This window comes from Drosophila virilis, chromosome 2 (assembly GCF_030788295.1).
Source record: "Drosophila virilis strain 15010-1051.87 chromosome 2, Dvir_AGI_RSII-ME, whole genome shotgun sequence".
In the NCBI taxonomy this organism is placed as follows: Eukaryota; Metazoa; Arthropoda; class Insecta; order Diptera; family Drosophilidae; genus Drosophila; species Drosophila virilis.
The window spans coordinates 24,759,611-24,785,792 of NC_091544.1; the positions used below are offsets into that span (position 1 = coordinate 24,759,611).

General features: G+C 42.7%; 6 protein-coding genes and 1 non-coding gene across 16 annotated transcripts; 4 read left to right on the plus strand and 3 right to left on the minus strand.

Moving 5' to 3' along the window:
• Positions 1-1,049: 1,049 nt before the first annotated feature.
• Positions 1,050-3,130, plus strand: LOC6632228 (uncharacterized). Its single transcript, XM_002055840.4, has 4 exons — positions 1,050-1,390; positions 1,455-1,640; positions 1,700-2,356; positions 2,474-3,130. The coding sequence occupies exons 1-4, from the start codon at positions 1,163-1,165 to the stop codon at positions 2,975-2,977; spliced, it is 1,575 nt and encodes a 524-aa protein (XP_002055876.1). The 5' UTR covers positions 1,050-1,162; the 3' UTR covers positions 2,978-3,130.
• Positions 3,019-4,263, minus strand: LOC6632229 (uncharacterized). 2 transcript variants are annotated; one of them, XM_015170445.3, is made up of 2 exons: positions 3,494-4,263; positions 3,019-3,430 (listed from the first exon to the last, which is right to left on the minus strand). In XM_015170445.3, the coding sequence occupies exons 1-2, from the start codon at positions 4,133-4,135 to the stop codon at positions 3,143-3,145; spliced, it is 930 nt and encodes a 309-aa protein (XP_015025931.1). In that variant the 5' UTR covers positions 4,136-4,263; the 3' UTR covers positions 3,019-3,142. The 2 variants fall into 2 exon arrangements, with proteins under 2 accessions (XP_015025931.1, XP_002055877.1); XM_002055841.4 differs by having other exon boundaries at positions 3,019-3,409; positions 3,494-4,262.
• A 147-nt stretch (positions 4,264-4,410) lies between these two features.
• RpS8 (ribosomal protein S8) lies at positions 4,411-5,948 on the plus strand. The gene is made up of 4 exons (XM_002055842.4): positions 4,411-4,507; positions 4,777-4,883; positions 5,125-5,536; positions 5,764-5,948. The coding sequence occupies exons 1-4, from the start codon at positions 4,504-4,506 to the stop codon at positions 5,865-5,867; spliced, it is 627 nt and encodes a 208-aa protein (XP_002055878.1). The 5' UTR covers positions 4,411-4,503; the 3' UTR covers positions 5,868-5,948.
• On the plus strand, positions 5,638-5,684 carry LOC116649852 (small nucleolar RNA R442). The gene has a single exon (XR_004302755.1). It is a non-coding gene; the product is annotated as a small nucleolar RNA R442 (small nucleolar RNA).
• Positions 5,763-14,297, minus strand: Zip99C (Zinc transporter Zip99C). Of its 2 annotated transcripts, XM_070206796.1 has the most exons (7): positions 14,160-14,297; positions 13,903-14,036; positions 8,695-9,091; positions 8,528-8,635; positions 8,052-8,465; positions 7,839-7,994; positions 5,763-7,786 (listed from the first exon to the last, which is right to left on the minus strand). In XM_070206796.1, the coding sequence occupies exons 3-7, from the start codon at positions 8,903-8,905 to the stop codon at positions 7,608-7,610; spliced, it is 1,068 nt and encodes a 355-aa protein (XP_070062897.1). In that variant the 5' UTR covers positions 8,906-9,091; positions 13,903-14,036; positions 14,160-14,297; the 3' UTR covers positions 5,763-7,607. The 2 variants fall into 2 exon arrangements, with proteins under 2 accessions (XP_070062897.1, XP_002055879.1); XM_002055843.4 differs by lacking the exons at positions 13,903-14,036; positions 14,160-14,297 and adding an exon at positions 12,548-12,677.
• A 148-nt stretch (positions 14,298-14,445) lies between these two features.
• LOC6632232 (protein RUFY3) lies at positions 14,446-25,971 on the plus strand. Of its 7 annotated transcripts, none has more exons than XM_002055844.4 (7): positions 15,322-15,507; positions 15,580-16,464; positions 20,769-21,202; positions 21,264-21,514; positions 21,578-22,013; positions 24,515-24,612; positions 25,128-25,971. In XM_002055844.4, the coding sequence occupies exons 2-7, from the start codon at positions 15,597-15,599 to the stop codon at positions 25,759-25,761; spliced, it is 2,721 nt and encodes a 906-aa protein (XP_002055880.2). In that variant the 5' UTR covers positions 15,322-15,507; positions 15,580-15,596; the 3' UTR covers positions 25,762-25,971. The 7 variants fall into 7 exon arrangements, with proteins under 7 accessions (XP_015025978.1, XP_015025979.1, XP_015025980.1 ...); XM_015170495.3 differs by having other exon boundaries at positions 15,584-16,464; XM_015170493.3 differs by lacking the exons at positions 15,322-15,507; positions 15,580-16,464 and adding an exon at positions 14,453-14,963.
• Positions 17,428-20,741, minus strand: LOC6632213 (uncharacterized). Of its 2 annotated transcripts, XM_015170443.3 has the most exons (5): positions 18,676-20,733; positions 17,983-18,389; positions 17,829-17,925; positions 17,617-17,744; positions 17,428-17,562 (listed from the first exon to the last, which is right to left on the minus strand). In XM_015170443.3, exons 1-5 carry the CDS (start codon positions 20,624-20,626, stop codon positions 17,509-17,511), a joined length of 2,637 nt encoding a protein of 878 aa, XP_015025929.1. In that variant the 5' UTR covers positions 20,627-20,733; the 3' UTR covers positions 17,428-17,508. The 2 variants fall into 2 exon arrangements, with proteins under 2 accessions (XP_015025929.1, XP_002055881.2); XM_002055845.4 differs by lacking the exons at positions 17,428-17,562; positions 17,617-17,744 and having other exon boundaries at positions 17,829-17,930; positions 18,676-20,741.
• Positions 25,972-26,182: the final 211 nt, after the last annotated feature.

Here is a 26,182-nt window from a genome sequence, read left to right on the forward strand (position 1 = left end):
TTGGTACGTGTGTTTAGTTAGTGATGTGCGTCAAATTGGGGACCATGTTCTTGAGCTCTAATATCTTATCTCAGGGACAATGGCAGTCAATGCACGATATAGCATTTTGTAGGTACAAGTTTTTAGAAGATATATGCATATATTTTAAGCAGATGGTTAGTACTGTATTTGAGAAAAATATTTAATTGTAAACGAACCTCATAAAGTTGATTCATAAGGTCTATCGAATTGCTAGCTCTTACGCGAACTGAACCACTGTTTGGATTCAGTGTTGAACAATGTTATACAGTTTGCGCGGGTTCAAACCAATTTGAATTATATGTATTCATGAAAAAAAAAACTAAACGGCCATTAATTCATGTCACTCATATGGCAAACAATAAAAAGAGTTCCTTAATATTGTTTTTCAAAAAGAAGGTGGCAATTTTTGATAATATATGCAAATATATTTATTTGTTTTCACCAATAATACCGCAAACCGCATGGCAGCTGTGCATATAGAGCTGAATTTATTTATTATTTTGTTTAATATTTTATTAAATTCAGCGGTACAGTTATTGAGAAAAAATCATTTTTCTCTTACTTGCTCGCAATATTTATAACGGTGTTTAACAAAAATGATTGCCAATTTTCGAGCTGAGCCATGTAAATGTAAAGACAGTAAAGAATGCGTGGGATGTATTTGACCACTTCATCAAAATGTCTTAACATCCATTAAACAAGAAGAGGATTGATTAACCAGCCACAGCCAAAAGTATGTAGGCAGCAAAAGCTTTTGAGGGCTCAGCGGGCACAAATTAAGAATGGGGCCGCAGTTTTAGCTCCTAACGGATGAGGTGATAAAATTAAAGGTGAGACAGCTGGCGCAGATTCCAAATTGATGTCCAAAGATCTAGTCGAAAAATTATTTGAGTCGTGTTTCACACTTTTAGCTAAATCCAAGCATCCTCGGTAGAAATGATTGAATCCAGTTCCAGCTCCGGGAACTAGTTCCCTTAAATCGTTCAGCAGTGAATCAGTTATCGCATTAGTTATCGATTTTTATTAAAAACAAGCCAATTCAACTCTTAGTTTTGCCTGGTTGTTAACGAGGGAATAAAAAGTATAAATTGTAATTTATATTATTTGAGATAATTTATGTACATATTGTAAGCGAGGCGATATGTCCGATGAAAGCGATTCAATTGGTGACAACGAAATCGATCCAATGGAGAACCAAAACATAATACCCCTCTTACCAAGCTACAAGCGTCAGAGCTACGTTTGGGGTTTCTTTAGTCCAGTGCCTGATCATTCGGACGTATTTAGATGTAAGGTGTGCAGCGAAACCTTTGGCAACCGTACACCCATTCTAAGCCGACATTTACAAACAGCGCACGGCATCACGGAGGTGATAAATCACTTAATGATCTAGTCCATTTATTTAATTACGTTCTATTCTGGTTGGAAAGCAGCATCAAGAGGATGCCGTCAAAAAGGGTCGACCCAATCGCAGTTTCGTTTGGAACTTTTGCACCAAGCTGGATGATAAGCGCGCCCTATGTCATATATGCAAAAAAGTGTTGTATTTCGGTGGCGGCAACACCTCTAACATAACAAAACATTTGAGACGCATGCATGCCGAAAAACTGGAGGAGGTGGTAAGCATTCAGAAGCATAACCAAAAGATTATTTTTCTAAAAAATTGTATGGTTTGTAGGCAAAGCATATGCCTCGCAATGTGCGTTGGGCCATGGAACAGTCGGTCAAAAAGGAGCGCAGGGGTTCGAGCTATGTGTGGAATTACTGTGAAAAATTGACCAAAAACACGGTGCTCTGCAAGTTATGTAATCGACGTATGCGATTCCATGGCACGGCTAATGTTATAACGCACTTGCAACGTCGACATGACATAATGGATGAAACGACGCCGGTGAAGATCGAAGCGCCCGATAAGGTTCAGGAGGCGGCCACATCCAGTACGAATGAGAATCCCATGTTGCGCACCTGCCGCAGGACCAGTCTCAGCGGCAGCCTGGTTTGGAGATACATCACACGCATTTCGGATGATACCGTGCGCTGTCGAGTTTGCCTCAAGAACTTATCATATCAAGGCACTAGCAATCTGCAGCGGCATCTGCATCGTATGCACAACATTGCGTGGAGCGGACAAGAGCCGATTGGATTGATCAAAGTGGAAGGATATCAATCGGATGACAATTCATTTTTCTCCTTCTGCGAAACCACCAGCGATCCCAATGTCTGGAAATGTCAGATGTGTGACGAGCACTTTGAGCACAATGAGAACCTCGAGGAGATCATAAGCAAGCATATGATTAAGATTCACAGCGCTGCAATGCGCGGAGAGGCGACTGAAGTACGTTAGAAACCACTTGTTATACCTCTGTCAACAGCTATGTTCGTTTGTCTGTTTCCAGTCAAATTCAGCTTCTATCATAAACTTATAATTTACCAATTCTTTTTTTCTGCTTAGGAGTACGACGATGATGAAGAGGAGTTTGCCGCCATCTATACCGAAGTTGTTGCTGAAGATAGCAATGCGGCAGCCGCTGCTGTTAGTGCGGGAGATGTTAGCGAGCAAGCGGAACTAACAAGCGCCCTTGCTGAGGATGCGCTTTATGATGACCTAATCGAAATCGAGGAAGATGTGCACCACGTTGCTGAGGTTGGCGAACATTTAATTGAAAATAGCTTTCAAGCAGATGCATTGTTTGCGCAGTCCGGCGAAAATGTTGTTTCGGATTATAGCAATGATAGCACCGACGCTCAGCTAGTGACCACAACCATACAGGCTGATGATACACCGCTAATGCGAGAGCTGAAGGAGGATTTGTTACGTCAGCAGGCAATGTATTTCAGTGAAAAGGCCGGTTTCTATCGTATGCAAAAGTTTCTCGTGGCGCAACAGGTGCGTAAAGAGCGATTGGAAATTGAGAAGCTTAAGGCCGGCCAGGAGCAACGGTATCCAGATAGCTAATATCTCAACCAGATCCTTCCACACGATCCTACTTATGCAAATTTAAGCATCTTTCTTTTAATCGTTAAGTGTAATGTAATTGTAATTCAAGTTGTTACATAGACCGCCATCTACTATCATTATTGTTTAATCATAAATAACAAAATAATTGTGTATGCATGCTTTTTAGTTGCCTTCAACAACATTCATGTCAAGTAAAAGCTTCTTGGTCTGCAGATCAATTAATCGCCGCTTGGCTCTGGCCAGCTCGGCCATTTCATTGTAATATATTGTTTCCGCTTTTAGCTTCTCGTCCAGTTGGGTCGTTGTCTCGCCCAGTGAATTTGTGTCGTTTTGGTGATCCATCGAATGGGCCATATTCGATGGTTCCTCATCACAATGTCGGGATACCATCACGTCCGAATTGTCCACAACGTATTCGTAGAAGGGTCCCTGAAGTGAAACCGATGTAAACTAATATCAACATTTGCATTTGCCTTCGCAGCGTATTCGAGCATATGTTTTGCCTATGCCTACCTCATCTTCCATGTGATCCGTGACCTTCTCAATGATGCTATCCACATCGTCAAAGTCGACCTTTTCCAATGGATCCAACTGCCTACGCTCCTCAGCTTGCATTATCTCCTTTTTGGGTGATATCAGGCTGTGTTGCGAGTAGCTAAGGTTTTTGGATAAATTATGATGACGCCGGATAATGTGCCGCATCAAATTGGACGACGAGTGTTTCGAGGATAATGTTTTGCTGCAGTGTTTGCATTTGGCCATAAACTCGGATATGCGCACAAAGTGCGCCCACAGCTTATTATTTTTGCCAATCACTTTATTGCGTTCGGCATGATGATGTTGCTCCTGGCGCACCTGGTTGTCAATGATGGTGCGCACCGCCGTTTTTGTTTCCCGCTCTCCCAGATTGGCCTCCATGTGTACATCTGGTTCCGGATCTGGTGCATTCAATTCCTCCCTTAGCTCCGCTAGCATTTTACCCTCGTCACCGGCAAATATTGCTCGCGCCAACTGTTTGTGGTTCCTGATTAAGTGGCGCGTCAAATTGGAAGAAGTGTGTTTGGATGAGAGGGTCTTGTCGCAGTGCTTACATTGCACAATATATTCGGTTAGCCGGTGAAAATGTGACAGCGCTTTGGCATTTCGGCCAACCATGATTACATTGGATGTTTGTTATTTTGATTATTTCTCATACGCGCACAATCAACACAATTATGTTGCTCCGAGTTGGCTTGGGTTAAATTTTTCTAGTTCATGTACAGTAGGGATGTCAGAAGTTCAGCGACTTATCGATTATTTCCAAATATCGAACGAATGTTGAAGTGTGCTGTAGCTGGTTCGTATTAAAAAAAACTAGTGAATGCATGAATTAATGTTGTATCGATTACGTAAACTGAACAGTTTTTAGCTCAAAATGCATCTCTGCAAAAAGTGCTGCCCATCGCTGTCAGTCGATAACCTAAAAATTTTTTGACACGAGGTTGTGCGTGTCTTTTCCTTTCTTTCTCGCTTTTTACTCGAACATGGGTGAGTCGTCGGCTAGTGCAAATTGTGTTAAAATATCAAGAAAATCGACTGTGAAATGCATAAAAACAACATAAATGTGTGCAGAATACGTGCCAGCTAACAGTGCACATGTGCAGCATAGAACGAAAATGATATTTAGCTAACATTTGTGCATTTAAAGTTTGTGCAGCAGGCAGCACCGCGTGTTGAGGTTTTCTTGATATTTCAACGGGGTTCGCAATGAATTCCGAATTTTTTAATTGTGTGCATTTCCTTTTGCATAATTCAAGGTATTAGCCGTGATAGTGCACACAAGCGTCGCGCCACTGGTGGCAAGCGCAAGTCGCTCCGCAAGAAGCGCAAGTTCGAGTTGGGTCGTCCCGCTGCCAACACCAAGGTGAGTTTTCTGCCTGTCCGCGCGCCCGCCGCCATTGCTGTTTTTACACACAAAATTATCATAAAATGATGTTAACGCGTGTCAACTGTAAACGCACTCGACTTGTTCGAGGGCAACTATCTTTGATGATCAAAAAGCATTATGTTCGGACTACTGATTGCAAATTAAATAATAAAATAATTGATTTCCTATTTGGCAACTTTTGCTAATATCTGGCAACTCTGTTTATAAATATTTGCAGCTTGGCGGTGCCCGCGTGCACAAGGTGCGCACCCGTGGTGGCAACACCAAATTGCGCGCCCTGCGACTGGAGACAGGCAATTTCGCCTGGGCTTCAGAGGGTGTTGCGCGCAAAACGCGTATCGCCGATGTTGTCTACAATGCGTCCAACAATGAGCTGGTGCGTACCAAGACGCTGGTGAAGAACAGCATTGTGGTCATCGATGCGACGCCATTCCGTCAATGGTACGAGTCACACTATGTGCTGCCCCTGGGTCGCAAGCGTAATCCCAAGCACGTGCAGAAGGAGGATGAGAACGATGTGCTGACCAAGAAGCGCAGTGACAAGGTCATGAAGAAGTACCTCGAGCGTCAAAAGTACGGCAAAGTGGAGCAGGCTGTGGAGGATCAGTTCACCTCTGGTCGCATCTTGGGTACGTATTCTGTATAGACAGCTAACTTTGACTGCCCTTCAGTGATGTAAAAATCCTAGCGATCCAACTAATTTATTGCATCAATCTTGTTTTAAGTGAGATGCAAGCCAGTTGGGCGTGAATCACGCTTGTCATAGTTACTCTGAGATCTTCTCTTAGATTATTATTTGATTTGTAAGATTATCTGCAGTATTTTAATGAATTTTCTATTCTGTTTATCCAAACAGCTTGCATTTCATCCCGCCCCGGCCAGTGCGGTCGCTCCGATGGCTACATTCTGGAAGGCAAGGAATTGGAATTCTACCTTAAGAAGATCAAGTCTAAGAAATAAACGCACTAGATAAGAATGCAAACTGACAACTGATTTGCAAACAAAAACAAATAAAACGGCTTGTTTTTTTATAAGAAGAAACATATTACACATTTTACTCCATCGATTGTGTTGTATGCGCGTGTGTGCATTCTGCATTAAACTATGTAAAATAGTTGTTTATAATTTTTAATTGGTATTAAACAAAAGTGGAATAGATAATGATACCGCCTAGAGTTGCGCTTCGTGACATATTCATTGCATATATAATAGTACTCGGTCGGATTCTAAGATATTAACTTGAATATTTTTTGTATTTACCAATATTTCTCTGGATTGTAAAGCGATAAGCTATTTTTGTGCATAGTTTCATACAGGAGTTTGAGTAGATCCTGTTGAAATGTTTTCCTACTACTTCGCATTAAGCATATACCGCTGTATTTATATATGTTTTGAAATTCTGGACAGGATTGAATTATATTCAGACATGAAATATGTCCGTCCGGTGTGCACTGAGAAGGATTCAGGTTAAAATTTGGAAATATTTTTCCAAATTTTAACAAATTACTTATTTGTAGAGTCGGCTGTCGTTTTCCTCTTGTTTTTCGACAACATTTTTGATTAGTTTTTCGAAAATCCTTCAAGTTGCATATTAGATCATGATGAAGTATGTATGTTGGTATTTATATAATTTTTTTGGGATGAAAGAACCATTTCATTTGAAATCTGTAACGCGTTGACAATTAAAGGTTTTGAAGGCTACTTAACTGGATGTGTTTCATTTGTGGTTATTTCCTATTGTTATTTTGGTCCCTTGGAAGATCCAGCGGGTGCGCTCTCTTGAGTCTTCTGGTAGTGTTGCTGTGGTCCAGCAGCCCAACTGCTAGGTTGTTGGTGTGCAGGGGGAGCCTATGCAGGTATCTGCTGCTGCTTTTGACTATATCGTCACTGACCCATAGGATCTTGAGAACATTGGAGACGATGCGCTGGAGCTTTGACCGAGTACTCAGCTTGGACTTGCATCCATTAAGCCAGTAATAGGACTTAAGTATGTCATCAGCTTGTTTCCTATACTTTGCTTTAACCTCCTGTCGAGAGTCATGCCAAGGTATTTTGTTGTCGTCTCTTCTGGTATTACAGCTCTGCCTAGGTAGACAGGGGGCAGTTACCAGGCCTGAGAGAGAATGTGGTGATTGTGGACTTTTTGTTGTTCACTATGATGCTCCATCTCCTCTGCCATCCGTTGGATGCGTTCAATTGGCCTTGTATGACTTGAGAAGTCTCTTCAGCTGTTTCAGCAGTTGCGAGGAATGCCGTCTCATCTGGTTAACGAGAGGAAGAGGCACTCACGAGACGTTCATATATAAATATATATTGAAATTCGTTGTAAAACACAGTTTCGAATTATGCTTAACTAAGATATATATTCATAATGTATATTTAAATTTTCACTTGTTTCACTATGCAATCTGACTTCACACAGTACGATATAAAATAGATATATATATATACGTAATTAATAACAATAGTTCAAATATCATTCGTATTAATTGGCTATAATTATATAACACAAATAGGGCGGGTCATATTGTCGTAATGCGTAATTAATGTACAAATACAATTACAACAAAAATTCCTAGAAATTTGTACTGCCAATGACAATTTGGGATTTGTGGTGGCCGAAAATATAACAAAATAATTTTTAAAGCAGCGTTTAATTTGCTGCTGCTGTTACTGCTGCTTGGAGGCGTTGGACATAGCTCAGTGCTCGAAGAGCATCGTCATGAGGGCCATTAAAGCAATGCCAAAGACTAGCGCCAGCAGCTGTTTGACAGACTCTTTCCGCTCGTCCTCCTTCAAGAGATCTGGTAGTACTGTGACCAATGAAATGTGCAGGAAACCGCCAGCGGTAAATGGCATGATCCAGGATGTGCGTGCCTCTGCAATAATCGTAAGTTAAGCAGAGCTTCAAACGTTTCTTGTGATGCTTACCCATGGCTGATGTGACGCCCGAGCCGCCAATAGCCACCAGAGCACCCAGCAGGCCGGCGCCTGCGGTCAACAACTGAGCGCGTGCCGCATCCCAGCGACTGAAACCGGAGCGCAGCAGTATAGCAAAATCGCCCACTTCATGTGGAATTTCATGCACTTTAAAGAAGCAAATAGATAGGTTGACGCTTTAAGATGCCTTCGCAAAACACTCACGCAGTATGGCGAACGTAGCCAGGACGCCGTGCCTGAAGGAGACCAGAAACGAACCGGCAACTGCCAGACCGTGTGTGAAATTATCAATGGAATTGGCCAGCAGATTTAGATAGCCGGCTACTTTCTTTGGCTGCTCCTTGTGCTCCTTGGACTTTTGTTCGCGTTCACGCAAAAAGCACATCTTGTCCACATCTTCAATGTCGCAGGCACCGCCACAGTTTTCCGCTGTTTGGCCCTCAGGCAGCTTGCCCCCATGACGACGCAGCAAACAGTTGGCAATCTCCACGCACTTGGGCTGTGGGTTCTCCTCATCGGCGCTGGTATAGCCCGAAAAGATTTTCTCTACAATTGTAAAGATGAGTATTCCAGAAAGCACCCACAGGCCAGAGCGCAGCGATGGATGACTGTTGGCGTCTATAATAGGCGAGGGGAATTTTATGATAATATATTAAATGTCTTGACAATGGATTACTCACTCTGATTATCGCCCTCCCAGGCCTCTGGGAGTAAATGTAAAAAAACATCACCCAAAAGTCCGCCCACCGCAAAACTGAGCAGCACACGCAAAAACTTGGACTCAGCGGCTATAAATAGAAAATTATATATATATTCTAGTTCGCAGCTAAAGTAATCTGAGACTAACGATCTTTGAAGCCCTCCTTGGCCATTTTCTCCTCTGTTGGTATTATGAGCAGCGGCAAGATGCCGCTGAGCCCAATCACTGCGGAGCCGAGCAGGGAGAATATCCACGGTGTGTACTCCATACTTTTGAAATATTCTGGCACATATTCGTTCACCAGATTTGTGTAAATCAGCCCAAAGTGCTCGTCAAAGAAGTTGCTGCTGACATTCATTTTGACAGGTATTGGAATTTGCCCTTGCACTTGCTCTGTTTGGTTATATCTCCCGTCTTACTTAGGGGGTGTTCACTGTAATTGCTAGTTGGCTTTGGCCCAGTCAATGCCTTGTCATGACCTCTCCAACTGCAACGCTTGAGCCAATTTAATTGCCGATCGCCTTAACTGTAAGCCCACAACAAGCTAAATATGAAAATTGAAGAGTTTTATTATTATATAAACATTATATATACATATTTTATATAAATATATTTTTTCAAATTTGGTATATCACACGAGAATTTTGAGTGTATTATTTATTGTACGTCAAGTTCATTTTTAGTCGAGCAACAAATTTCCCAGCCTAGTCGCCTAGCAACTGCGCTTCCACTGATATAAGATTGATGTACAAATCCCCCCCATGGAAACCAGACAATGGACGTCACATCGGGCAACAGCCGATAGAGCGACACATCGATAAGCGGGTCTGGTGTAAAACTCAAGTATCACAGCTTAAATATGACCAGATAACTAGATACTAGCCGTGTAAAATGTGACAGTTCGCCCTAAGTCGGGCGGCTCATTAAAGATTTCGGGCCCATCGCAGGGTTTTTGCATGAGAAAACAAGTGCATAAACGAATTTCTAATTGACATTTTTTAAATTTCATTTTCGATTTCTTTAGATTGCCCATTAACAATAAATATGCAATTAGATTTCATTCGAAATACAAATTATGTTACTCTACGTTCTTTTTATCACATTTTTTTTTTTTGTGGGAAATATAGACGTGTATAAGTTTTGCTAAAGAAAAAATAAATATATAAGACCCCTCGAGGTGTAAGTGAAAATCAACAATTACTACTTTTAGAATCACATTCAAAGAGGTAAGAGCATATGCATCTATATCTGTTAAAATGTCGACTTCATGACTAATTTGAGTAATACTGTGGCACAGAGTAGATAAGCCCTGAGCTGTGTAATGCGATGCCCAGCCCATGGGTAAGAAAAAAAAAAACAAAACACGTTTCAATCAAGGAAGACAAGCTCACACACAATAAACACATACGATGATAATCGAGTGCTCACTTTTGAGGAAAAGCTATTGAAACACTTTCGAAGCACAAAATCCGTAGTAATGAAATCCGTTGTCGTTGGCGAGCAGCAGGAGACTGAACTGATTGGGGAAAATGTTTAACAGAGTTCTTTGTGAAAAGCCAACAGACTTGTTGAGAACTTGGTAGAGGGTGCTGCGCGGGCAGCGCGTGTGATTTACGACACATTTTGAGCTATTTTTGCTGTTGATTCCGTATTGATGTGCGCAATGCAGCTTAAATTGTTCAGTTTTTGATAGCGATAAGATAGATATAAGTAGACGCCGACCAAATGGCAATACGAGCGTGTCCAAGATATAGACACGATACAGACGGCGACTCATGTGTGTCCGAGCTGCTGCTGCTGCTGGCTTGGGGAGGGCCTCCAAGTGTCAGCGCAATGTCAACTATGGATAAATCTATGCAGAAACGTGAGCAAATGGACTGAAATTGTGATTGATCACGCGCCGTGGGCTGGCAAACGGGTATCGCAAAAATATCACGTATACGTTAACAGTTTAACCAAATGCCGAATTTGGCATAGCAAATGCGTTTAAACGGTTTCGATTTAACGCTCCCAAGCCAGCAACTGGCAACTGCTCACTAAGCCCGCCAGTTGGGCCCGTCAATGTCACAGCTGCGTCGCTCGGAGTGCGTCGGGGGTTTATCTTAGGCTATTTAAGAGTATTTCGTTTTTTTTCAAAGTTTTTATACTGTTCGCGCAGTACGATAATCGACAGTTCGCCCCGATTCCAAGTAATCGATCAAATTCGTTACCTAAATGATGTTTTTTGAGCAAAGGTTTTCAGAGTTAGACTCACCAAAGTTAAAATTTTAATGGCATTATCCTTTGAGAATACATGAATATTCTATAGTACAAGAGGATTTACTGTTGAACAGTTTATCAAGATCGTGTGGCTACTGAATGCTATCAACAGCGCTGCAATTGCGATTGTGTTGCTTTCTGTGCTGCTATTTTAATTCGTTTTTTTTCCTCTCTGGGGATCAGTTGTTGGTATGGATGCTGAATAGCGGCGGTAGCGAATAGAGTTTTCTGCTAGGGGAGTGAGATCTGTCGTGGAAAGTCTTTTATTTTTGAGCTCGTAGCACGACCTGCATTTGGTATTGGTAGAAGAGGGTTCAGGGTATCTACCGACTGGAACGTCTTGTTTTTCTCTTGTATGATTTATTTGGGGAGCAATAGTGGCTATCAGAAGTAATTATTTTAATTTTGGCTTCGTAGTTCTACTCCAAATTGAAAAAAGGTATTTATAAGAGATATGATATCCCTGAAAAGATCATTGAAATCGGACGACAAACACCAAAGTTACTCAAGAAGGATTTTTAAATTGTAAATTGACTTATAAAAGGAAGTTCAGGCTTTGAATGTTTGTGACTTCAGCTCGATGCCCGGTACAGCACATTTCCGAGTCGAATCGATGCTGGGTACAGGGCATTTACTAGTCGGATATTTATTGTTGTAGCACTGTTTCTTGTGCGATGCCGCGGCTAATCAGCGTTGGAGCGAGTTGTTTGTTGGTAAATAAATGCATTTGGTTATGAATAGAAAACTTTCAGTTGCGGTTCGCTTATCAGCAGCACACGATTTGCCACCAAATGCTATAAAAACGATTACAATTATATCTACACAAAGAAATCGAAAACCAGTTTTAAATGTTTGTTTGTTCTACACGCTGGCGGAGCGGCTATTATTAATATTGTTACGAATTTGTAATGATAACGTACATAACTAGATTATTAATCTGAGTCGCGCTGCCAATCTATTATAACTAACTGAAAATAGATCTCTCGATAAATATGTACGATATTCGGATTTAATTTTCTGAATTTCGTTATACCTTTAAATACCATATGCAATGAAATGGAATACAATTTTATATTTTGACGAAATTCGCATTTTTAAAAGATATTTAGGAACTTATTTAAACGCTTTCGGCTTACATTTGATTTGGTACTTTTAAATTTTGAATGTTCCGTTTGCTCCACATATCTTCAATGTGTGGAACTTGAGTGTACCTAGATATCTAATTGGAAAGAATCGAATTTGAGCTGAACACAGAGCGAGCCACTTGTCTAAACAAGCTAACCCGAAGAACAAGGTGAACATGGTTGAGACCTGTATTTTGTATATTCTGCTTATTTTTATTGCCTAAGGCTTTAACTGAAACACACAGAAGCGTAAATCAAAAGGAAATACGAAATAGATGGGAGCAGAGCTCATGATATCAGAGCAGAGACCTTATATATGACTACGTTACGCGAAACCGAAAACAGAAACTCATTTCAATTATAGAAATTGAGACACACACACACACACACACACGCACACATCTATATTGATATGGAGGACAAAAGCCTCACATAGCTCCATCGTTTCTTTCGTGTGCCTCTCGAAAAATTGACAAGTGCCGCGTCGCCGGCTGCCGGTGCTTTGAACTTGATTTGTGGCATCCGTGTCGTTGTATTGTTGTATTTTTTGTTGTTTTTTGCATTTGTATTTGTTTATCTTCCACATAAAACACAATACAATACGCTCTGGCACTCACTTGACTTGCGGCTAATGCGGAAATTTATGCTTCCAGCTTTTATTTTTTACACTAAAAATCGCGCGACTTATCGCGCCAGCCACTTGGCTCGTTCTGTCGGAGGCTCTCGCTGCCTCGGCCTTTAAATATGCCAGCACTATGCTGCAAATTAGCCCACTTTTTAAAAGAAGAGGCGTGATATTGCAATAGCTATGAGGCAGGGCGTATCCACACTGAAGCTGAATCATGTTCAATCATTTCAATACGAAATTATCAGCTGGTATTGTGCTTTACTTGGTTTTAAATGGCGCCGCTTATTTTGCGCGCTGCACTAAACTTGTAAATACTAGATGGAAAGAGTGAGATTGAGATATGGCTGCAAAGAGAGACAGAGATAGATGCAAGACCAGTACTGTAAAGGAACTGGAAACAAGATATTTCTTCGGGGTGCCAAATATTGTACACCCCAGCAATATGTTTCTATAATTAGACACATAACGGGTATTTCAAAGTGTGGTTTATGATATAGTCAGACAGTAGTCTGATAAGATTTTACTAATATATGAGGAGCATTTCGCTCGAAATTGTTAAGTTTGGTCAAGATATTATAAAACAAACATTTCATATAGAAAAATCTGTATTTGATAAATTGGTTCTATGATATACTGAGCCACAAAGCGTTTGATCTATTGCAATTAAATATATACATATATACGCAAAAACAAAAACAAAGTGGCCGCAAAAACAAAAAATAACAGCTGCAATGACGATGTGATAAGAGCACCGCGTGAGTCGATCAGCTGTGCAGGCAGTGTGGGTGAGAGCGATGCAGAGCGTGCACGACAGTAAGAGTTGGCGGCAGTGAGAGCAAAAGTGGAAACATGGCGTCGCTTTGCGCTCTTCCTCGCTTGCATGCCATATGTGCAGACACACACACACACACACATGTACATACATGTGCAATAATATAGATATGCTTATGCACGACAAAGAATTGTGAAATTGAAAAGCATTTCGATTTTAATGGCAAGATTTAGAAACTGTATTTGACTACGAGCCTTGTTCAAAATGGCGTAATTGCGGCCGTGTAACCAGTTTATCATGCATCAGCCGAGCAGTTACCATTGTTGTTGTCTGGCGTGTTATCGCGTTGATTATGGCCAACAACAACAAGCGAATCGGCCATACTCGAGTGGTGCTCACCGTGCACAGATTCACAATTATAAGTTTAGTGCTGTTTGCAAAATAACTAATATGGCCGCTGGGTCTGACGTTGTATCACAACTTGAAACTTTTCTACACACACACATACACACGCATACATACAAACATATGAAATAGCTTGTGGGTGTAGGTTAGTTACACTTCCGCCTTACCGTCTCTAGTTGTTTGGTTGATTGCAGTTTACACTGCCGCAGCGGTTGTTTTCTTCTTCTGCATTACATTAATGTGGGGATAGTTCGCTTGTCTATTGATCGACGCAACTTCTTTGTTGTCGTTGCTGGTTTTTCTACGTGAATATGCGGAAAATATGCTTAATGCGCAGTATCGATCAATTTTGATGACGCTGTTATTGCCCGGCCACTAATCTGCACTGAGACTGAGTAACGGGACGTTTATTCGAGTTTCTTACAAGCTTAACGTTGTTGTTTTTGGTTCTTTTGTAACACTTTTGTTCAATTTGTTAGTATTGTGACCCAGTTGAAGTTTTCGAGTAATGTTATCAAGTCTTGTTGCTGCGACGCGGGCTGTTACAGCTGAAATGAAACAGGTACGCGTAATATACGTACTTTTTGTTTTGTTTTGGGCCGTGCGAAAAACAAACATGGCTGCACCGCACAGCTGATTGCGGTTAAGCACGATCTATCGATAACACAAAAAGCGATAGTTGCTATGTTATTGTTTTTAATACGTTCCGTCGAACGGGCACACTGGTTATGTCGCATGCAACAGCTGTTGCAGTTGTTTCATATTTGCTCTCGCGCTTTGTTTATATTTTTTTGTTGTGCTTGCATCTAATAAAAATACGTGAATATTACGCGAAGTGTTATTATTTAGTTCAAGTGAATTTTGTGGGCGTGTGTGCTGTGTATGTGCATGTGATTGGTGCCTACTGCAATGAGTACGGACGATTTGTTGGTGCGCCATGATAAAAGCGACGACTCTGCGTCAACGTCGCCAGCAACGCCAACGTCAACGGCAACGCCTGCGCCCAATTCGTCATTGAATCGCCTGCGCGACACATTCCGTCGCACCGAAAACATCTCGTCTCATATTTTCAATCAGATTTCAACGCAATTCTCAAATGCCGCTGCCGCCGCGGCCGCCTCCGAGGTTATCGATGGCACCACCACATACCCAGAGACGCCACAGACGGTGGCAACCGTTTCCAATGCGCCAGTGGGATCTTCCGCACAACCCAAACGCAAAAAGCCCGGTGAGTGCATTTTATATATAAGAAATTTTTACAAACTTGACAACTGCCTCGATGGTCAACTCTCTTTTTGGCGGTTAGTGTTTTTCTTAAGTTCCAAATATACCAGTAGGAGAACTACATTTTTTCTAATTGGGAAAAAGTAGCCAACGAGAAAGTTTTCAACAATCGACTTGTGTGTCCCCTTACAAGGACTGGCAATGCTGGTGTCCGCGCACGCGAGCTTTCACTGTACCTATAACTATTATTATCATGCGAACATATGGTATTCAAAATGAGCCAAAATTGTTCTTGAACCACCCTAACGAAAGCTCCTGCAAAGCTGCGCTACGCCGAGCGTGCTTGACAAATCAATAAGAGCTTTTGCGTCAGTCTGAGTCAACGCAACAACAGGATAACTCAGCGCAGCGTTTAAAAATACAACATAATTGCAATCAATTATTATTTATAAAGTTTGAAATATAATTAAAAATAGAAAAAGTGTTAAATTAACAAGTGCGCTCTAAAGCAGCTGCTAAACCGACAGCCAAACTCAGCAGTTTTTCACGTATGTTGCAAGCAACGCAAGCTTTTCGAATGCGCTCATTTTGGCTATTTTACTTTTTTGTATGCAACTAAGAAAGTAAGTGCAACACGATGCGTGGACTGGTTGACGAGGCAAAGAAGTCGAAATTCGGCACGGCCAACAACAACAACAATAACAACAACCTCAACCACAGCAGCAGCAGCACCAGCAGCGGCAACATGGGTAGTCGAGGCAGGACAGCGCTGGCCAGTGCCAGCACATCTCGATCCTTGAAGGGTGCTATGAAAACGCCCACAACAACAACAGCAACAACAGGCGGTGCGGCCAAAAAGCTGTCTCCACAAGTTGCTACAAAGTCCAAGGCAGCTGCGTCATCAACAGCAGCAGCAGCAGCAACAACAACAACAACAACAACCACCACCAGCAGCAGCCACACAGCAAGCAGCTCCAGCGTGAAGTCCAGTGCCGCAAAAGTCCAAAAGGGTCAGAATCCACCCCCACAGGCGCAGTCAACGGCCGCAGCAGCAGCAGCAGCAGCCGTGTCCCCTCCTGCACCCACACCCGCACCTGCAGCAGCCACCCTGCAGCCACAGACAACGCAGCTGCAGCCGTACAACAATAACAGCAACACAATTGCTTTACCCAAGGCATCGCATGCCAATACCAGCGAGGAGCTGGCCGGCGGCGTCCAGGACACCATTTACCTATGCAATTTTCGCGTCTCTGTGGACGGCGAATGGCTGTGCCTCAAGGAGCTGCAGGACATCGATGTGGCCAACGGACAGAAGACGGTGGGCGGCGGCGCAGCGCTTATAAATGCAACAGGAGTAGCTGGCGGTGCGGGTGCTGGTGGCGCCGCCGGTGCTGGCCACGTGCAGCACCGTACACAGACGCAACATCATCAGTTTGGGCAGCGCAACAGCAAACGCTACTCGGGCCTTTCGACAACCAGCGGCGGTGGCACATTCGAGGATAACGGTATTATGGCAATTGAAAATCTAATCGGTCGCCGTCTGTGCGACGTTGTCGGCTCAAATGCACTTGCAACGGCAACGCAGCAGCAGCACAAAAATGTCGGCCTCATCGGTGGCACATTAGCTGAGTGGTCGCATCTCTGTAGGTTGCTTCTTGCCGTCTCTCACACTCTCTCTCACACACACACACTCTCTCTCTCTCTCTCTTTCTTTATTTGCAAGCGTTATACTATCTCTTTCGTTCACGTTGTAGTTGTTGCTGTTATTTTAAGCATATGTTATACACATGTTAAGTGCTCGCAGCTACGTTTATGCTATGCAAAAAGTAATTCGATTGTAATTAATCAAAATAGGATCTCTTGTCAAATTTATAAGTTTATTCATTTTGCTTATTCATTTGAAGCGATCTGGCAAGTATCGTCAATTTAGTTAACATATCAGAACTCGTTTTGGTTGCATCTGTTAACTTAAAGGGTCTGTTAAGTAGGCTGCGCCTCAGCAATTTATGACTGGATTACTCAAGCGATCCGGCCACATCAGCCAAAGTGATGAGCTTATTAAGTTAGCTGCTCTTCAGTTTTCATACAAAACTTGGCTTAAGCTTAGAAAGAATGAATTTTTAACCACAAATTAGAACACAATATTTCTTACAAGAATAAAGTTTCCCTAAGCCAGTGTTAAAAAGTGGGAAATATTCGTTAGTTTCTCAAAAATAGCAATATAAGACTGAAGCCGTGCAAATTTAAGAAACTATTTCTGATAACTCTCATTTTCGATCGACTACTGTTACTTTGGTGTCATTCATTTAAAAAGTCGATACAACTCAGCTAGCATAAGCGTAGTTCTAATCTTAATTTGGCATGCAATTGCATTATATTACACTCTTTGCTTTGCACTTGCTTTTCTCTGGCCCGCGTCTTGACTCGAGTGGGCTGCTCCCAATCTTGGATCTCCTTGCAGCAGCTCGTTAACTTTATTAAGTAAATATATTTGTAAAAAAAAAAAGAAACACATTGCAAAAGGAAACACTATCGACAGCAATTGGTCTTCACTTGCTCTCATCGTCGTAGGTGGTTTCCCAACTGGCTCCGTGTATGGAGGACTGTTTAGGATGTTTGCAAAAACCGTACACCTTAAGTTATAGTTAAAAACTTACCTCACAGACGCCACTTGAACGATCCGTTAAAGACAGTGGAATGGATTTAATTTCCGAATTTCCTGTCTGCGTTTCGGGCTTTTGGCTTACCGAAATATTTGGTTCAGCTCTATAGCTATTTGTGGTCCCTGTAATTGTTGAATTTAGTTTTAAAATGCTGTAAGCAAACTTCGACTTAAGTTTGACTTAAGCACAGTCCGCTTTCAACACACCTGAACATTTTTTTTCACTTTCCAGCTTGTTTTCATCTGATATCTCCTTTCTTCTGCAATCGCTATTACGATTCGTATCGCTCTCGATGGGTCTTATCTGTTCTTGTAGGGGCTTAGCTTGATTTTGCTTGAATTGAGCGAGTTTTATACTTACCTCTCTTTCCGTCACTCTCTCCACCCTCTCTTGGCTGGTGGCCAGTCCGCCCTCTTGTCGTCTATATTTCCGTTTGTTGTTCATCTTTCGCAGGCTTTCATCTGTCGTTAACCTGATATCTGTTTCTCGGCTTCTTGCTTCGGGCGATTGTTTGACGTGCTTTTCAGCTATTGGCTTTTTTTCATGTTCTTGTTCCCTCTCTCGATCTCGGTCTCTATCCCTATCTCGCTCTCGATGCCATTGACTGCTGGACTGTTTACTAACGGGCTTGACTCGTTTTTTGTCCGTTTTACCATAATATTCATAGCGCTTTTCCCGACCCATCTTAATGGGTATGAATTTCCTTGGGAATTGACAAACCAACGAAGAAGTCGATGTAAAGGAATCATTTTCATACCTGTCCACAGCTGAGTTTGACAAATAAATTTGTTAAATGGAAATTGATGATATTTATAATTGAGAATTCAAAATATTGGAGCATATAATATGATTAGTGACTCTTCAAACTGAACCCCTACTGAAGCAATGTCTTTCAAACTAACGTAAAGATATTGTATCTGTACCCTATCTACTTATGCAATATGGCCTGCCTTTGCTATATACTATATAATTTGGACAAGTTTAAATGAACCAAACTATCTAATATACCATACAAGTGTTCGGTTTTGTTTATAATAGGACCTGTCAACTTACCATCTTCTTTGCGCGGCAGCTGATTTTCCATATCAATAGAACCATTGAAGACCTCGTCCCGATGGCTGCTCACCAGGCTCATGCCAGGACTCAGCTTGTAAGCATGCTTAAACGGCATACTGTGTGGCCGGGGTGGGAACATCGCATTACCTTGTTGTCGTCTAGACTTTTTGCTTTGAAACATTTTGCTCCAGCAGCTTCTCTCCGATTCCGCCTTATTGGGCGCGGCACTTGGAGTTGCTGAAGGTGGATTACGATCCTCGTATTGTTTCTCCTCTGGTTTATTGGGTTTCAAAGCGCCTCGCTTTTTTTTTTTCCCCCGATTCCGGTGCATGCAACAACAGATGAGCAGCAACAGCAGCATCAGAAGTAGCGCCAGAATGGCTGCCGCATAGCCCACATAGCTTTCATCATCGCAATCCACGCATTCCTCACCATTTGTATCCTTTTCAGGTTTAGTCTCCTCCTGAGCAAAGCGATTATTTTGAAGCTTGGACGTCGATCGGCTGTGTTTACGTCCTAATGCTGTCTCCTTATCTTTTTGTTTTACTCTGTCCTTCCTGTTGCTTTTCTTTTGCTTTCTCTTTTTACTTTTCTCTGCCATATCGCTGGACTCGCTGGGGCTCTTGTCCTCGGGCCCAAGGTCATAGTCATCCGTTTCGCTCAGCATGCGTTCCCGCTCCTCTTCTTCGGTGGAATGCTCGGTGACTTTCGTCGGGCAGATCAAAGTCTCATAGATTTGCAGTACGCCGCCCAATCCCGGATAGAACATCTCATCTCGGTAGTGAAACTGCAGATTTTCGCGTATCCAGACGCGTAGCTTGTGATTGTAAATCTTCTGGCTCATGCCCTGAAATCGATAACAATTGCTCAGCGTCTTAAAGAACTTGACCAGAATAAAAGCCGCATCCGGCGAGCGCAGATTGTAGATGCGGCGATGCTTGAAGGGCAAAAAGATGTTGCTTAAGAAGCCACTGCTATCCTCTAGCTCCAGATGTGGCAGCGGCACAATCATCTGCTCATTCTGTGCATCGCTATTTGCACAGCTGTGATCCAGCAGGGCACAGCTGGACGCATCGTTCTCGGTGCTGCACGAATCGTTCAGATGTACTGGTTTAATTCTCACATTTTTCATGCGGGAGAGAATGTCCTGTTCGGGCTGCCTCCAGCCATTGCCGTTCGTGTTGAGCACCATCAGACACTGGCGATAAAGCGCCACCAGACGCTGCACCGTGCACAACTTGAGGCGACCAGCATAGTAGGATACCTGGGCAACCGGTACCAGCTTGTATCTCAAATAACCGCCCAATGAATCATAGAAGGCGCGCTGCAGCAGGCGACGTGTTTCTTTGTCGGACATGCGCTTTATCACCTGGTTAACGCTGTTGAAGTACTTCATCAGCGTGTAGATAATGCTGTCACTGAGCAGGCTCTTCGGATAGGACCTGGGCACCAGCAGCTCAAAGTCCTTGCGCGCCGACATGAGCGCAATTTCCTCCGTGGAGAAGCAATGCTTCGGATAGCTGCCAAATAGGTTGGTTCCCAAAAACTTGTCCTCATCGTTGGAACAGCGTTCGGGCTGTGTGGCCGATAGTTTATCAATTTCCAGATCCATATCGGGGTCTGTTTCCTCTGGCGTGGCAGCCGCATAATATGTGGCCTTGATGCGATCCTCAATGCTGCGCATCATGTCACCTTTGTCAAATGGATCCTCCAGGTGTCGTCGCACTATCTGCTCCTGGTCCTTTTCGTTCCGATTTGGCGCTGATGAGACCTCATTAGAATTTAGCTTATTTCGATACTGATGCAGCTCAGAGCTGAGCATCGATTGTAGCGTCAGCTCGTTCTGAAAATCATTGGGCACCTCCAACGTGGACAGATCGATGCTGTAGATGGGACAACCGCCGGGCGCCAGGAGCAACAGCAACGAGAACAGCACACAAATGTTCATAATTTTTTATTGAATTCTCTCATTGTTTTTTTTGAAACGAAATGCGAAGGCACGAGGCAGCATTTCGAACTTGTAGCTCAGACAGTCCTCTTCATCGGCAAAACCGCAACACTAACACCCCGCTTGGACTCTTCCCTTGCAGCACGTGACACGGCCGAGATAGAGCGCAGCAATTTGGTCAACATTTGCAAGCTGGTTGTCAAGGAGCTGCTGGAGCAATCGTTGCGCTATGGCCGTATGCTCGACTCGGATCATTTGCCGCTACAGCATTTCTTTATAGTTATTGAGCATGTTCTGGGGCATGGACTGCGACCCAAGAAGGGTCTGCTGGGGCCGCGCAAGGAGCTCTGGGACTTGCTGCAGAGTGTCGAAACCTATTGCCCCGAGGCGCAGGATATCACGGCCAGTGTAAGAGATCTACCCACGGTCCGGACACACATAGGACGCGCACGCGCCTGGCTACGCATTGCTCTCATGCAAAAGAAGCTATCCGATTACCTGCAGGCATTGATCGAGCATCGCGAGGATTCATTGCACGACTACTACGAACCGCATGCTCTGATGATGAGTGATGAGGTCTGTGCCAAGTCCTTCCAAATTCTGGAAGCTCTTTAACTGCCTCCCCATTGCCTTTTAGATTGTTGTCATTATGGGCATTTTGGTGGGCCTAAATGTCATAGATTGCAATCTGTGTGTCAAGGAGGAGGATCTGGACTCGCAGCAGGGCGTCATCGACTTTTCGCTCTATCTACGCTCCAGCTCTCGCAGTGCTGAATCCAACGAGGAGTCCGGTGCGCCACCTGCCCAACTGGATGCCGCTGGGCAGGGCAACATGATTGCCGTGTTGGATCAAAAGAACTATATCGAAGAGCTCAATCGGCATTTGAAGTGGGTTACCTTCAGATAATTAACCCAACTAAGGACATGTTTCAAGCTTCAATATTTTCATAGCGCCACTGTGGGCAATCTTCAGGCCAAGGTCGAGTCGCTGACCACCACCAATGCCTTGATGAAGGAGGATCTGGCCATAGCGCGCAACAGTTTGCTCGCCCTGCAGGCCGAGAACCAGGCCATGCGCCAGTCCGCCAGCCAACAGGCAGCACAAAGTCATTCGGACAACAGCTCCACGGGCAGTGGCAGTGACAAAGACAAGGAGAAGGACAAGGACAAGGTAGATGGCTTGAGCACGGAGCTGGCGGAGGAACGTAAACGCAGCGCCGAGCTGGATAAGGAACTCAAGCTGCAGATCTCCCTCAAAGCCGAATCCGATATGGCCATGAAACTGCTGGAGAAGGATATACATGAGAAACAGGACACGATTGTCTCGCTTCGCCGTCAACTGGATGACATCAAGCAAATCAACCTGGAGATGTATCGCAAACTGCAGGTGCGTATGGACGAGCACATGCAGAAACTCACTGTTAGAGATGGGCGCAAGAGAGGAATGTCCCGGGAAAACAAGGTGGGGCTGTGTGAAATCGGGGTTATTCTGGATCGCGTGATGGATGGGAGTGTAGGGAACACATTTTCCTAAGTCGCACTAATCTCACAAGTAAAGCTGAGGATGGGAATTCCTATTGAAACTCAATATTCGATTTTAGGCTGGGACTATATCTGAAAGATTTCTGGAATTTTCAAAACAGCTTAACGAAGGAGTGGGTTTTCTATCGAATTGGGCATTTGATGAGACGTTAGCAATAACAAGGGACCATGTGTGAGATGCGAATAAATTATGGAGTTTTGTTAAAAAATTGCTCCAGATTTTGTGGGTGGGAGTTTGTTGGAATGAGGAAATCTTAACAAAAGAAGTTCGGGACACATGGTTAGGATATCCAATTTTGTTGTCCACCGCACTGAGAAGTGTTTTGTATAATAGGTGATTCCGTGATGAAGAATACAATTCAAGATTTAGGTATATAGCTGGACAGACATGTTGCTTGAGGTATTCCTCTTCTGTTGCGCCTATCTCTAACTCATCAGGAATAATAAAAAGCTCACACTCATATCTCATCTGACATTCATTATCCTCATTCATTTGGTCGCTAGTCATTGGTTTGATTTTGTTTGTTTTTATTTTGGTTCAAAATCATTTAACTCGAAATTCATACCCCAAGATAGAGCGCTAAAATCGAAAAAAAAAATAAGATAACACCCGCTACTCCCATCGTTTTGAAATTCAATTAGGAATGTGAAGATGAACTTACACAGAAGGGCGAGATGGTCTCTCGTTTGCAAACGAAAGCCTCACAAATTGGTAACATTTTACAATCGCTAGAAAAGAAATACGAATCCAAGCTCGTCGAGCAGCAGCAGGTGAGCGCCGGCTGCGGCGGGGATCGTTCGCCCAACACGCGACGCCAGCAGAATTTGCAAAAATTCGAGGCACTCACCAAGAAGCACAAACAGGACACCGGACCGCCGATGAAGCGGCTGCATCTGAAGATGGAGGGCATACCGCCCTTCAATCCCAACAACTATCGCAAATCGCCAGCCGCCACCCAGATCCAGTTGCAGCCCGATGAGCCAACCACAGTCAAGACGCCCACATCCGCCAAATCCTTGAACGATGAGCTGGCCGAGGCAGCGGCCGCTGTGACGCAGCATTTTAAGGGCGGCGGCGATGGGTCACGCAGCGACTACGCGCTGTCCCGGGAACAGGAGGCGACAGGAGACGGCGACGTCTAAAATAGCAATAGCTTTAGTTTTATTTAATTGCTAAGAAGGCATTTACTTAAGTGTACAGTGGTTGCTCGCTAAAGAGAACGTTTCGGAATTGGTAGCAGGAAAAAAAATACCAATATCGAAACACATCAAATTAAAACATTTATCAATATAATATCTATAATATATATATATATATATATATATATATATATATATATATATGCTATGTGCCTGACTGATTGATTGATTGACAGATTGGTGATTGATGAAAGGAGACAGGAATTAAGTGGAACCGCTTAAACCCTGTTGAAGTGTTTAAATTCTAGTTTAAATTCTATTGAAAGCGAAACTGATTTAAAATGTTCTGAAACACATGTTGGCCGGGCAAAGAGGGTTAATATCTGCTTGTATACTACAATTATATGGGCCAATTTTATTTATTTATTTAATTTAATTTTTTTGAATTGTATAACAATAACATAACAAGCAAGTCCCAACTTGCGAGCGACCACTGTATATTAATTGTGCTAGTCAGGTGTACCTATGGGCACCTATAAACCTATATAAGTACTAAATTCTGAGCTCTTGTGGTCCGCCAATAGAGCTGTAAACCTAACCTGTAACTGAAAGTGCAACTGCTTAACAATATGTCAATATTTGAGATCCGATATTAAAAATACGTTGCCTTCAGTACTATCTATATAGTACCATAGTCATGTGTTATATAATACTCGTATAGCTCCTTAACAAAAGGCTATTACACGTTGTTGAAGATTCTCCAAATTATAAGCTGTTAGCTGAATTTCCTTTCCCTACCCCATCGTGAAGGCCCCAAGTATTCCAAATTGCATTCTGATGTACTATAGAGCTAATTTATTATATTATATTCAAATCGATACGCATATGTACTCACAACTTGCTTTATATATATATATATATCATTTATATATATATATGGACTTAAACTAGTCAAATGACAATGTAATTATATAAATATGTATGTATGTATGTTTGTATCTATCTATACATGTTAAAGGGCGTACATATACACACGGTAATACATATATAAATAACTCTCAAAACCAAACCAAAGAAATAAATCTTATCCTAACTCTAGTCTTTCATTTTTAACTAATACCACATACACATATTAATATTTATCATCTCTAGTTATGAACACGTACAAAATTTTCTCGTATTTTTTTTTCAAATCTTTATCGACAGGAATGCAAATCTTCGCTGACACACAAAACGGAGCTAATGAGCAAATTAGAGTGCCAAAAGGAAGATATGGCCAGCACAATTGAACAATTAGAGAAAAAGTAAGATCATATTTCAGTTAAGATCGGTTGTAAGGGAGAATTTGAAGACAGTTCTTAAGGAATTTGAAGAATATTTGACAAAATCGCAAGGTTTCTGATCTAATGATGATTCTAATGCCCTTGCTGTCATATATAAAATGGGTTGCATATATATTTGGCAGTGTTTTTTATGTAAGCTTTAATAGCTTTAATAAAGTAGATGCCTAGTGAATCTCGTCATTGAAAATAAATAATGTATCGACTGTTCGCACCCATAGAGCTCTCTGATATAGTAGGCCGCTGTTGATTAGATATATAGATATAGACAGATTCGGCTGGGATATCCTGAAAAGCGAACAAAATTTTTATATAAGAACTGTCGGTTCAAACAATCCGATTCCAATGAAAGCTATATGACTTATCTGTGATCTGTGACTTAGTATCTCACGTAATATGAATATATAAATATATGCCAGCCTCAAAAACGACCCCCTTTTAAAAGCACATATCTGATTAACATTTCCTCCATCCCACAGATGGACTAATGATAAAAGCAATTTGGGCGAGATATTGAAGAATACCTCACAGACGCTATCCACCCAGGTGAACGCTAGCGAGGAGCGTGCTGCACGCGCGGAGGCAGAGACGCGCATAGAGCGGGAATGGCGCGTATCCTTGCAGGAGAAGGAGCTTAAGTTAAAGGAGAAGATCGCCACGCTGCAAGCATGCCTCAAGGAGCTGAACGAGGAGAAGCAAAAGAGCGACAAGCTGAAATTGGATTTGGAGAAGGCGCGCGAGCAGTGGTCGGAGGCGCAGACAACGCTCGAGGAGCTGGGCATACAGCTGAGCATGAGCAAACTGAAGATAGCTGAATATCAGGACAACGAGCGACGCCAGCAGCAGCTGCTCTCCGGCTCATCGCAGTCGCTGCAGGCGATGCCGGAAACGTTGAGCTCTCCCGGCATTTGGGCGCCTGATTCGATAACCACACAATGCACTGCCTGCACCCGGGAATTCAATTTGGCGCGCCGGAAACACCATTGTCGCAGCTGTGGGGAGATCTTCTGCAAGGCCTGCTCCCAGCATACCCTGCCCCTGCTGAATGCCCAGGGTCAGCCGGGCCGGCCGGTGCGTGTGTGCGATGCATGCTATTCTGCCACTGGCAAATGATCCATAGCGAAGCTCATTTATATTTACAAATATCCTATATAAAATGATTGTAGTTGTTTACGAATTGATTGTTATAAACAAATATTGTTCAGCGACATAGTTTTTGTGGTAAACGTTATATGATAATTTTGCTGCGCCCACATATTTCCAATTGGCGAGGCCTGCGTCTATGCAATAAATGTATTTTTATATTCCTATTATTTCACACAATTACATTAAGCGAAAACTGGTTTACTTGTCCGGGAAGTCTGATTAGAGTTCTTCAATTTGAATTTAAGCAGCAGCTATCTTTTAACAGCTGTTAAGTGAATGGAGCCTCTGCTAACCTAACAGACGTGCGCTGGTCACCTTGCCTTTTTGGTATTTTGCTGGTATTTATTGTTTTATATTTATCGACTATCGATTAATTATCACTGTTAAT